Genomic DNA, 13,371 nt, shown 5'->3' with positions numbered 1-13,371 from the left:
AAATCTAACTTTCAGCAATGTATATGCTATTGTGTAATCATTAAGTGACCAAAATTCCACCTTGCCTTTGATTTGTGAAAGCAATGTCTGATCATCCAAACTTGCATTTTCTGGACTGTATTTCCAAACAATATACATGCAGACATTGCTGACCCTACACCAGGGAGGGTAAAGTTCCACCCATGGATGATTGCACTCTATGAAACTCCAGCATTTTGCATTTAACCTTCTGATTGAAACAATCTTAGAACCTTTATTATTGATTTTGGGAACAGTGATACCGATGTAGTTTATGTTCTAATTCAGGCCAGGGTTGGACACTATTGCTAGAAAACAGTGAAGTAGCTTATGTACTTTAACTAAGTATGAGATTCATATGGGCATCACAAAGAACTGTTAACAGTTTCACTGATTTTCTATTAACGCAACAGGAGACTGAAATTACTTGCAGGGCGCTCATTCGATGCAAAAGTGATGGATAATTGCTGCAATTTGGTTGTACCTTTATATACATTGATTTCATCGCAACTGGTTACTGTTTGATTACTGATTGTATTACATAATTTATAAGGAATTTATTAAACCTTTCAAAGCAATCTGTAGAGCATTTTGACAAAATTATCTTTCTATTGAGAAATAAGAAGTACTTGTAAATTGTCTGCAGGCAATGCACAAATGACCTTTAAAGTAAGTGATTCATTTTAAGGATCTCCTTCCCAGGAGAACATTGTAAAAGAAATGAGCTAGCGATTCCAGGTTTGCACCAAGTCATTTAGCAGAGAGTTAGAGAATTCCAGTGTTGGCATGCAGCCTGGAGGTGAGGATTTAACCCTCAGCATTGTTCAGTCAAAAGGTAAAACATGTTGAGATGAGGATTGCAGAAGGATAACATCAAATCAATATAAAATATCAAACACTGGTGTGCCATGCAACATCATGACTATCATAGACCTGTGCAAAATGGCACAGTATGATGATCCTAAAATGAAGGCCTCAAAAGTAAGGTTAAGGCTATATGACGAGAGGACAGATCACACTGCAAATCATTTGCAATAAGATGAGCAAATATAGTCAGGAGCAAGTCTAAAGATTGGACTAGTAACCCTCAATGTGCCAAAAGAGATTTGCATTGTGTCACTGCACACTAAATGATTGACCATGGAACACACCCTGGCTGAGTACAAAGATGTGTTCACAAGGTTAGGATGTTTTCTAAGAGAGTATGATCTGAAATAGATGAGAATGACAAGGCCAGCTTGAAAAAGAAGGGGGTAATCAAAAAAGTGATAACTTCTTTGATTAATAAGGCACGGTGGCACAGTGGTTAGCATTGCTGCCTCACAGCGCCAGAGACCCGGGTTCAATTCCCGCCTCAGGCGACTGACTGTGTGGAGTTTGCACGTTCTCCCCGTGTCTGCGTGGGTTTCCTCCGGGTGCTCCGGTTTCCTCCCACAGTCCAAAGATGTGCAGGTCAGGTGAATTGGCCATGCTAAATTGCCCGTAGTGTTAGGTAAGGGGTAAATGTAGGGGTATGGGTGGGTTGCGCTTCGGCGGGGCGGTGTGGACTTGTTGGGCCGAAGGGCCTGTTTCCACACTGTATGTAATCTAATCTTCTACTGCTTAGGTTAGTAGCATGGTGGGTAGTGAAGCAACATGAAAAGCTGAGAAACAAAAGCAGAGATTGCTGGAAAAGCTCAGCAGGTCTGGCAGCATTTGCAGAGTTAACATTTCAGGTCGAGCAATCCTTCCTCAGATGGCCAAAGAACATCAAGGACACGTCTGTGCTGTGTTGAGGATATAAGAACATAATAAGCATATAAAGGTGAGTTGGCATGGCATATCATACAAAGGAAATAGAATCATCCTGAAGGAGTTGAGAGCAGAGAAGCTAAATCGCCAACAAATTGAATCAAGCCTAAAGAAGGCAAGAAATGTGCTGGGCTGGTCAAACATGAATAACCAGTCATTAGCCAGAGCTGTGCTTTATAATGAGTATCAAGCCAAACAAGCTGGAGACCTGCTGATGATGCATCACATCCCAGATAGACCACTGATGACGTGGGGAGTAGACCTCTTCACCCTTGAAGGAACTTCATATCTTGTCGCAGGAGACTACTATTACAACAGCTGACTGATTTGAATTCAGTGGCTATCACTAAGATTTTCAAATGCCTAAAATCACACTTGAGCTACAATGGCATTCTCAGCATTGTCATGAGTGACAGAGTTCCCCTCAGTTCGCAGATGAAGAAGTTGTTATTTCATGAACGATTGGGAAATTCAACAGCACACATCATCTCCTTCACGTTTACCGCAGTCCAATAAAGGTTGAGGCAGTAGTGAAAATCACTGAAGGGTTAGGTGGAAAGTATTGAGGATAACGCAGAGTCTGCAGAGGGATGCAGACAGTTTAGGAGGGTGGAGGAAAACTTGACAGATGGAACATAATGTGGGGAAAAAGTGAGGCTAGGAAGAACAGAAGAGCTGAATGTCATTTAAATGGTAGAATACTGCAAATACGTTGCAGCGCAGGGTTAGAAGGAGTTCTTGTGCATGAGTCATAAAGCACAATCAAGTTCATGAGATAATTGGGCAGCCAAATAGATTATTGGCCTTACAATGGGAATGGAGTTTGAAAACGGGGAGGTTTTCCTAAAACTATGCAAGGTACTCATCAGACCATACCTAAATACTCTGAACCGTAATGGTTTCTTTATCTAAGGAAAGATGCACTGGCATTGGAGGCAATCCAGAGAAGGATTGCTAGGTTGATTCTGGGGAAGGAGAGATTTTCTAATGGGATACTGATGGATTGGATTTGTATTCATTGAGGTTTAGCAGAATGAGAGGAACCCTTATGGGCAGCACTATGGCACAGTGGTTAGCACTGCTGCCTCACAGCATTAGAGACCTGGGTTCAATTCCCGCCTCAGGCGACTCTCTATGTAGAGTTTGCACATTCTCCCAGTGTCTGTGTGGGTTTCCTCCAGGTGCTCCGGTTTCCTCCCACAATCCAAAAATGTGCAGGTTAGGTGAATTGGCCATGCTAAATGATCCATAGTGTTAGGTGAAGGGGTAAATGTGGGGGTGCGTTGCACTTCAGCGGGTCGGTGTGGACTTGTTGGGCCGACAGGCCTGTTTCCACACTGTAAGTAATCTAATCTATTCAAAATGTAGAAAATTCTTAGCGAGCTTGACAAGGTAAATGTGGAAAGGTTGTTTCCTCTCATGAAAGAGTCAAGGATCAGAGAAAATAATCTTAGAGTAGTGGTCATCCATTTAAGGCAGAGGTGAGGAGGTGTTTCTTCTCCTAGAGGGTAGTGAATCTACAAAGTTCTTTACCGCAGAGGGTTGTCAATGCTGTGTCATTAATTATGTTTAAGGCTGAGATAGACAGACAGGTTTTTAAGCAATAATAGAATCAAGTGTATGGGGATAAGACAGCAAAATGGAGCTGAGGATATCCATAACAGCCATAAAGCCTTATGAACGTTGGATCAGATTCAATGGGCTGAATAGCCTACCTCTGCTTCAGCATTCTTTGGCCTCAAGGGATTAAAAATAAATTGAGAAAATTGTAATGGTAAAAAGAATTTGATAGGTATTTCTCAATCTGTACTTTCTAATGCAGCATCATTTTCAGCCTGTTTAATCATTGCTTTTTAACATGGAATTTGCATTTTTTTCTCATTAAAGACAAAATGCATGGTTTGTCCTAGGTTATTGTGAGCTATGCAGAAATATGTCAAAGATTTAGAAATATAAAGTAGCTGAGTAGAATGATTGGAATAGTGAGAGAGCTTGCAAATCATGCAGTATACATGTAAACTGCTCTGTTTGAAGGCCAGAAGCTCTGATTTAAATTACACTTGGGTTTACCATAGAATCATAGAATTCCTTCAGTGTTGAAGCAGGCCATTCAGCCTGTCAAAATCCATACTGACCCTCCAAACAGCATCCCACCCAGACCCAACCCCCTACCAAATTCCTGAAACCCTGCATTTTCCATGGCTAATCCACCTCAACAGGACATCCCTTGACACTGTTGGCAATTTAGCAATCCGCTTAACCTGCACATCTTTGGACATAGTTTGTATCTTGAGCAAAACCAAATTAATCCCATAATACAGAAATGGATTATGAGCCTTGATGCAAAGTTTGAATATTATTTAGCATAGACAATTAATATTTTTCTCCAGGTATATGTTGGGAACAAATCAGGAATTCCATCTCTTAATTTTAACAGTAGGGAATTACTAGGACCACTGAGTTCAATATGCATGCCTGGCATGTTCCTACCAAAATCTTATGTACTATTGTTCATTGTTGTGCTATATAGCTGTCTCAAATAGGGAAAAAGAGAAAATTGAAAGCTACGAATCCTGTCTATTGTAGTGCATTTCCTAATAGTCAATTGCAGTGGAATAAATTTGGAGGCATTCGAACACTTTCACCTCTTTCTAATTTAAGTTGTAAAAAATTAGAAAAGCAGAGTGTGTAAAGAATAAAAATTAAGGTTTTCTTTCTACCTGTGCTATTTTCATATTCTAACTGATTGCAGGGTTATAATCAGCACTGTCCAATTGAAGATGAAATCTTCCATGAATATAAGGCTTTGAATCAATCCATTGATTAGACTGTCATCACTTTAACATGACTGAGCAATTACAATGTATTCTGACCATGATTATTTTTACTTTAATTGATATTTTTAATGCGCTTTTATTAGTATTTATGGTACAAAATATTATGAGCTGCAGTATAAATCTCTGGCTGTAGGTATTGCCTGATAGCTGCCTTTGATATTTTTCCAGCACTTGAATGATTTTTTTTTTACACAAATATTATGATCACAATAACTGCTCATCTTGATTTGTGTACCATCTAACAGTTTTATTCTCGATACTTACATCCTTTCAACTGTCATACTAAAACCATTGGGTAATATATTGATTATGCTTTTAAGTTGACATCATTCAGCTCATGGTAAAACACCAATTTTACACGCAAATAAAATACTAATGCATAATATCAAATCTTTTTTAGTACTCCAATCAGTTACCATATCTGCTCACTGAGATGTTTCTTTCAGCTGTACATATTATAAAATTTGGGAATGAGGGGAACAATGAATTTTGGGACAAGTGAAGGTAGGAGCTGAATGTTAACTAGGGTGCAGGAGTCTCACTGAACAGGAGGTTCAAGGCTTGAGTTCTTTCTCTGCTGAATTTTATGGGGTTATTTTAGTGACGAGATGAAATTAGATGCTGAGTACACATTGTGCTTATTAGATCTTCCTGATTGAAAGTCTGGATTTTGTGTACAATGTTTGGACTTAATTGCTGATCACCATAATTGAATTTGCTCAGAGGTGCTAAAATGACTAAATTTAGCATTCAAGTTCTGACAGTGGAGCAGTCCACTGGTGGTTTGTCCCACTCATTTCCACTAAAGGTGGAGAGTACTCTGGCAGATGTAACACTACATTTTGGGATGACTCAGGAACTGAATCATGCTTGTCCAAGTACACAAGGACCTTTCAAAGATGGTGCCATCACTAGGGATGCTGGTCAATTCCAGAATATCCTGCTCTGGTTTCCTTGGTGAGTTTTCCCATTCTAGATTGTATGGCGAATTTGATAAAATGGGAGGGTGAATATTAATGAGGCAAGTTGTGCTATTAGTGAGACATTTCACAAGCATTATTCCCTGTCTGTTGATATCTCACCAACCCACTTGTGGAAAGGATCAGGGATGGAGCAAGATGATCTTGATGCTGAGATGATCCGAGCCACGAATGTTCCCTGCAGTTTTTCTTGCTGCTTTGTGGACTTGTAAGCTCTTGCGTTCTAGGGTTTCTTGGAAGTGGAAGCAGTACATTGGAACAATGACTAGTGTGCACAAAGCTTCCCAGCCGCACAACATTTGTCGCCCAGGTCTGTTACACATCTTGCTGTAGCCCACATCAAATGAATGCCTGGAAGATTCTACCTTATTGGTTGAAACTGGTTCCTTGTCATCTGCTACTAGTGTTCTCATCCTGTTACTCAGAATGAACATAAAATCTTGAGAGTAAATGGATATGTGGGCAACACTTTGAGAAGCTATTTGATTTCAACAACCAGGAAAGTGGCAATGTGGAGGATGTAATTTGCAAAAAAAAACTGTGACTTTTTGTTAGCAGTGACAATAATGATTAGAAAATCCTACTCATCAGCAACAGACTCATTTAGTCTGTTAATTCACATAGTTGTTAGAGAAATAAACAAAGATTGAATATTGGAGTGAATGTCCAGTATAAAATCCTCCCTTCCTGAGGGAGTCTAATTGATTAAAATGGTCTGCACAGCAGTGTTCAGGCAACCTATTATTTGTTTTCTTTTTCTTCAGCTATTGGATTCATCATATAAATCAGTTCTATTTCCATTGACATGGCTAATTGCCATATCTTCAGCTGGTAGCTTTGTGAGCCTGAAATTGGGGAAAAATTGCAAGGATCATTCTGATTCTTCCTGTAATCTATGAGTAACCTCATAGTTCTCATTTGTCCTTGCGCACCATTGAACCTATATACAATTAAATGGGTGAAGGAGCCTCATAGATATTTAATGGTTCTTTAAGTATGTTTGCAGAAACGAAATAGGCTTAACTTTCACCTTAAATCAATAATACAATTTCTGAAGACTAAAGAATTTTAAAAATATATATTTTGGCTTTATAGTACAAAAATGAACTTTATTTAAAATACTTGAAAGAAACTTCTGATGTTTGTTTTAAAAATAGAAATATTTGCTTTGCAGTATATAAAATCTAACAAAGCTGATTTTTATGTTTGATTTTAGAATCAGCTTTCTCAAGCATTGAATGGGTTGTCAGAGAAGGCAAAGGATGCCAAAGAGTTCTTGTCATTGCTAAGGAGTATGGTGCAGCAAATCCAGGTATAAGTCTTATGGTCTGAATTACTATTTGATTTGCCTGTGATTAAACTCACTTTAGTATAGATTTTTTTATTACTTCATGTATTACTTCAGATGTTTACTCAATTACCTTTAATGCATTTAATATCTAAGAAGTAAATACGGAATTTTGTTTTGTTATTGTAAACTGTAAGGGAACTGCAAAAGCTACTCTATTTCTGGTCAGGAGATAATAAACAAAAGAAACTCAAAATTTACATGGTGCACTTCAAGAATTTACTGCACTGGATCAAAGTAGAGAGTCAGTAAAAATAGCACAAAGCATGGACTTTTGTCAATATTTTTATTTCGGTTTAAATGTCTTTATTACTCAGAATTCCTGTTCCTTTTAGGTCACTGTACGAAAAATATTGCTGAGACATTCAACAAACTTTGTCTGAGATGTGTGCATTAACAAAGTGTCAGCATCCATTGCTTACATACATTCTTCCTGATGAAGGGCTTTTGCCCGAAACGTCGACTCTCCTGCTTCTCGGATGCTGCCTGACCTGCTTTGCTTTTCCAGCACCACATTCTCGACTCTGATCTCCAGCACCTGTAATACTCACTTTCACCTTTCATAAATCTCACATGATATGTATCAGAGAATCATATAGTACAGAGGCCCTTCAGCCTATCAAGTCTATACTGCTTGGCACCAGCTGGATAACAATTACTTTGTGAAATTTCTGACTAATCTACCCAGAATTCAGTTTTAGTGAAGGTTTTCTCCAAGGAAAACTAAATCCTTTTAGATTTTAATTTCCTAACTGGGACTTGTGAGCTACTGAGGCTGTACTCACTGTAGATATAATTAGGTCTGGATTTTGTATTAGAAAATCTATCTTCAAAAATAATTATTTGGGTTTTATGGCCTCAATTCATGTCCAACATTGAGGCTATTACATTCTCTTCCGACTTTTAAGAAATTGGCCCCAAATATTCTAGCAATCTTTCTCTGTCTCGGTTTTATAATTGATCCTTCTTATTTACACAACCTAATGCCAGTGTCCTGCCTTTTCCCTGTGCCTCAGAACATTGCTTCTATTTAAATAGTCATCTGAACCCCCCCACCCCCGCCGCCACTCCACGAATGCTTCAATTAAACAGGGTCTGACACACTTCTAGACACTGTATTTCAGAGTCCTTCAGTCCAAAAAATATCCAATCATAATTCCTATCCCTCAACAATGTTGTTTCCATATTGCTACTGTTCCTTTTATTCTATGATCTATATCTTTCCTTCTGTTCAATGTTGGTTTGAATCTGGTGCAATGACAGGGGGTGCTCCAAGTTTCTGACAACCAAGCAGGGTACTTCACCAATGACTTCAAAACCAAATAGGTTCAGCAGCAAACCAAATAGTAAAATGTCCTGATTGGTTCTTACCTTTCTAATTAAATTTTACAAAAGATAAAATAAATGATCAGGGTATTTCCTGGGCTGAAGATAGAAGCAATGTTTTCACAAACTTCATTTTATTTAATGTAGATTTTTAAATCTTGAGTTTTTTTGAGTCCAGTAAGGATGTTCAGCAGTGCTCATGAACTTAGTGTCCATTTGAAAAGCAGCTTCGTTGTGTAACTTTCCATTGAGAGTTAATAGTATAAAAGCATAAGTTCTCCTCCGTTCAGTGATTTCTATTTTACTGCAGTTTGTAAGGGTTTTAGCTGGACACCCAATGGAGAAGTATGAATCATTAACTGCAGCACCTAAAATTCAATTTTTCCAAGTCAGGCTTCAAACATTACTGTCAGCTTTGCAGAAGTAATGAAGCTGCACACTGACAATATAACTGTTGGCGGCACTGTGGCACAGTGGTTAGCACTGCAGCACCAGAGACCCGGGTTCAATTCCCATCTCGAGTAACTGTCTGTGTGAAGTTTGCACATTCTCCCCATGTCTGCGTGGGTTTCCTCTCTCAGTCCAAAAATGTGCAAGTTAGGTGATTTGGCCATGCTAAATTGCCCATAGTGTTAGGTGAAGGGGTAAACTTAGGCGAATGGGTCTGGGTGGGCTGAAGGGCCTGTTTCCATACTGTAAGTAATCTAATTACTGAAAAATATGAGATATGACTCCTGTTTCCTCCACACTCATGCTTCATCTACAAGGCACACATCAGGAGTGTGATGGAATACTCTCCACTTGTCTGAGTAGATGTTGCTCCAACAACTCAAGAAGTTCGACAGTGTCCAAGCCAAAGCAGCCTGCTTGATTGGCACACACCATTACCTTTACACTCTTCAACAACACACAACAGCAGTTTGTAGCATCTGCAAGATACTGTGCAGCACCTCATTGGGGCTCCATTATTGACACCCCCAAAGAAGTGGAAACTGGAAGTGTTGGTGGAACTTTATCTATTTGTTTTTATTTCAGATCTCCCACATCTGAAATACAGTATTAATTTGGGATATGTTCGGTTTTGGGTAGTGAAGGATTTTAGCTTGATTCTGCTATGAATGCTTTTCCAGCAGGCCTCGGTTATGCTTTGTTTATCTTTGCCTGATTCCATCAGTTTGTATTTCTTTATTGTATACAGGAAAACAGTGTTGAGTTTGAAGCTTGTCTTGTTGCCCAGTGTGATGCCCTCATTGAAGCTTTGAACAGAAGGAAGGGACAGTTGCTTTCACGGGTGACCAAAGAACACGAACATAAACTTAAGGTTAGTTCTGAGTTTTCTGCAGTGTTCCAAACTTAGTGTTGTCCAATTAATGCTTGCACAATATAGTAATGAGTGGATATCTTTTTCTTCCATGTTTAGTAGCAAAATACCACAACTGTACATCCTTCTATACATTACTATATTGAGTCATTTCCACGATTGCTATTTGATTGAAGTCCATAATAACAGTGAGCATTGATAATCTCACTTAGTGCCACTAGGCATCAGGCCATTATCCTTAGATATTGTAGTGGGCAATTTCCATACAATTGAATAAATTTTGCATGTCCATGTTTTAGTTAAGTATATAAATGGCAAAAATGTGGTCGCACTAGGGCCAGTTATGGACTAGTAAAGGGATTTACAATTTGAGGTGGGGGTGTAAGTTGAAGCACTAGATTAATATTTTGCACTGAAGTAGAAAGTTCTGCACAGGTCCTGGACATCCAGGACTGGATGATATGCACCTGAGAAAACTGAGAGTAGTGAGTGGAAATTGTAGAGACATAGGCAATAATTTCACAGTATTCACTCAAGTGGCTTCAGAGGACTGGAGAATTGCAAATGTTACAGCCTTTTTCAAAAAAAAAGATACAGACAAGACTCTGACCTCACACCTTTAATGCATTGCCTGAGCTGAGATGTCACTTCTTGTTATAAAACCTTAAGTTATCTCAAGAAGTGACTTAAAAGAAGTTTTGGGATTTACATATTTACGAATATATTAATACAACCCATTTACATATTAATGCCACCCATTCTACAAGATTAAAGACTTAACAATCCAGGTTTGTTCAACATATCATTTCAGTTGCTTGACACTAATCTTTTGCGATAAATTCTGTCTTATGATCTACAACCACCTGATGAAGGAGCTATGAAATCTCATACCTCCAAATTAACCTGTTGGTCTATAACCTGGGGTTGTGTGATTTTTAACAGTGTCCACCCCAGACCAACACATTTGTGGTGGAGTAACTGTTGGAGTCTATAATCCTAGATGGAGTACTTGAACATCTTGAAAATGTTCAGTTAATCATGGAGAACCAACATGGATTCGTGATAGGTAGATCATATCTGACAAACCTCTTTGAATCACTTGAAGAGGTGTTTGAAGTAGCAGACAGGGGTCTGCAGATCTTGTTTATATGGACTTCCAGAAAGCATTTGATAAGAGACTTTTAACTAAGCGAGATGCCCACAGAATTACTGTTAAATTACAAGTATGACTGGGAAATTTGTTGAGTGGCAGGAAGTAGTAAGTGGAGATAATGTGTATGTACTCAAATTGGCAGAATATGACCAGTGGTGTCCCTCAAGGATCTGTGTTAGGGCCTGAATCATTCACATTATTTATTAATGACTTCTCGGTATGTGAGGAATAAAAGGATGACTAGGGTAGGAATAGGGCCAATCAAAGACAGAAGTGGGAAGTTGAATATGGACTCTGTGGAGATTGGAGAGGTGCTAAACGAACATTTCTCATCGGTTTTCACTCAGGAAAAGGAGAATATTGTAGAGGAGAAGAATGAGATATTAGACTAGAAAGGATCGAGGTTAGTTACAAAGAGGTGTTATCAATTCTAGAAGGAGTGAAAGTAGACAAGTCCCCTGGGCTGGATGGGATTTGTCAGGGGATTCTCTGGGAAGCTAGGAAGGAGATAGCAGAGCCTTTGGCTTTGATATTTGAGTCGTCATTGTCTACAGGTTTAGTACCAGAGGACTGGAAGATTGCAAATGTTGTGCCCTTGTTCAAGAAGGGCAGTAGAGATAACTCAGGTAATTATAGACCAGTGAGTCTTTCTTCTGTTGTCAGAAAGGTTTTGGAAAGGATTATAAGAGATAGGATTTATTATCATCTAGCAAGCGGCAATTTGATTTCAGATAGTCAACATGGTTTTGTCAAGTGTAGGTCATGTCCCACAAACCTCATTGAGTTTTTTGAGAAGGTGACGAAGCATGTCGATGAGGGTAGGTCAGTTGACATGGTGTACATCTACTTCAGTAAAACCTTTGATAAGGTTCAACATGGTAGGCTGTTGGAGAAAATGCAGAGGCATGGGATTGAGGGTGATTTAACAGTTTGGATTAGAAACTGGCTTTCTGAAAGAAGGCAGTGAGCGGCGGTTGATGGAAAATATTCAGCCTGGAGTACGGTTACTAGTGGAGTGCCACAAGGATCTGTTTTGGGACTACTGCTGTTTGTCATTTTTATAAATGAATTAGACGCAGGCATAGGTGGATGGATTAGTAAATTTGCAAATGACACCAGTGGTTAGCACTGTTGCCTCACAGCACCAGGTTCAATTCCTGCCTCGGGCAACTGTCTGTGTGGAGTTTGCACAGTCTCCCCGTGTCTGCGTGGGTTTCCTCTGGGTGCTCCGGTTTCCTCCCACAATCACAAAGATGTGCAGGTTAGGTGAATTGGCCATGCTATATTGCCCATAGTGTTAGGTACATTAGGCAGGGGTAAATGTAGGGGAATGGGTCTGGGTGGGTCGCTCTTTGGAGGGTTGGTGTGGACTTGTTGTGGACTTGTTGGGCCGAAGGGCCTGTTTCCACACTGTGGGGAATCTAATCTAATCTAATCTAAAATCGGTGGAGTAATGGACAGTGTGGAAGAATGTTACAGGTTGCAGGGGGACTTGGATAAACTGCAGAATTGGGCTGAGAGGTGGAAAATGGAGTTCAATGCAGCTAAATGTGAGGTGATTCACTTTGGGAAGAATAACAGGAAGGCAGAGTATTGGGTCAATGGAAAGATTCTTGGTGGTGTAGATGTGCAGAGGGATTAGATTACTTACGGCGTGAAAATAGGCCCTTTGGCCCAAAAGGTCCACACCGACCCACTGAAGCGCAACCCACCCAGACCCATTCCCCTACACCTAACACTACGAGCAATTTAGCTTGTCTAATTCACCTAACCTGCACATTTTTGGACTGTGGGAGGAAACTGGAGCACCCGGAGGAAACCCACGCAGACACTGGGAGAATGTGCAAACTCCACACAGACAGTCGCCTGAGGCGGGAATTGAACCCGGGTCTCTGGTGCTGTGAGGCCGCCGTGCTAACCACTGTGCCACCTATAAAGATTAGATTCCCTACTGTATGGAACCAGGCCCTTCAGCCCTGTGAAGAGTAACCCACCCAGACCCATTCCTCTATCCTATAATTACCCCTGACTAATGCACCTACCCTTTTTGGATTGTGGGAGGAAACCAGAGCAAACTCCACACAGACAATCAGCCTAGGCTGGAATCGAACCAGGATCCTTCGTGCTATGAGGTAGCTGTGTTAACCACTGAGCCACCGTACCACCATGTAAATAGATCCCTGAAAGTTGCCACCCAGGATGACAGTGCTGTTAAGAAGGCATATGGTGTGTTAGGTTTCATTGGTAGAGGGATTGGTTTCCAGAGCCGCAATGTCATGCTGCAACTATACAAAGCGCTGGTGCAGCCACACTTGGAATATTGTGTACAGTTCTGGTCGCCCCATTACAGGAAGGATGTGGATGCATTGGAAAAGGTGCAGAGGAGATTTACCAGGATGTTGCCTGGTCTGGAGGGAAAGTCTTATGAGGAAAGGCTGAGAGACTTGGGTCTGTTCTCATTGGAAAGAAGAAGGCTAAGGTGGGATTTGATAGAGACATACAAGATGATCAGAGGATTAGCTAGGGTAGACAGTGAAAGACGTTTTCCTAGGATGATGATGTCAACTTGTATGAGGGGGCATAACTACAAATTGAGG

General features: G+C 40.1%; 1 protein-coding gene across 4 annotated transcripts in view; it reads left to right on the top strand.

Moving 5' to 3' along the window:
* The window catches only part of trim9 (tripartite motif containing 9), a 100,440-nt gene that overhangs the window by 31,565 nt on the left and 55,504 nt on the right, over positions 1–13,371 (top strand). For all 4 annotated transcript variants that reach the window (XM_043697628.1, XM_043697626.1, XM_043697629.1 and 1 more), the window contains exons 2-3: positions 6,843–6,938; positions 9,499–9,621. In XM_043697628.1, coding sequence (XP_043553563.1) covers positions 6,843–6,938; positions 9,499–9,621 — 219 coding nt within the window. The remainder of the gene's footprint in view (positions 1–6,842; positions 6,939–9,498; positions 9,622–13,371) is intronic.

Source organism: Chiloscyllium plagiosum, chromosome 10, assembly GCF_004010195.1.
Source record: "Chiloscyllium plagiosum isolate BGI_BamShark_2017 chromosome 10, ASM401019v2, whole genome shotgun sequence".
Taxonomy (NCBI): Eukaryota; Metazoa; Chordata; class Chondrichthyes; order Orectolobiformes; family Hemiscylliidae; genus Chiloscyllium; species Chiloscyllium plagiosum.
This window is presented reverse-complemented; position numbering and strand designations above follow the sequence as displayed.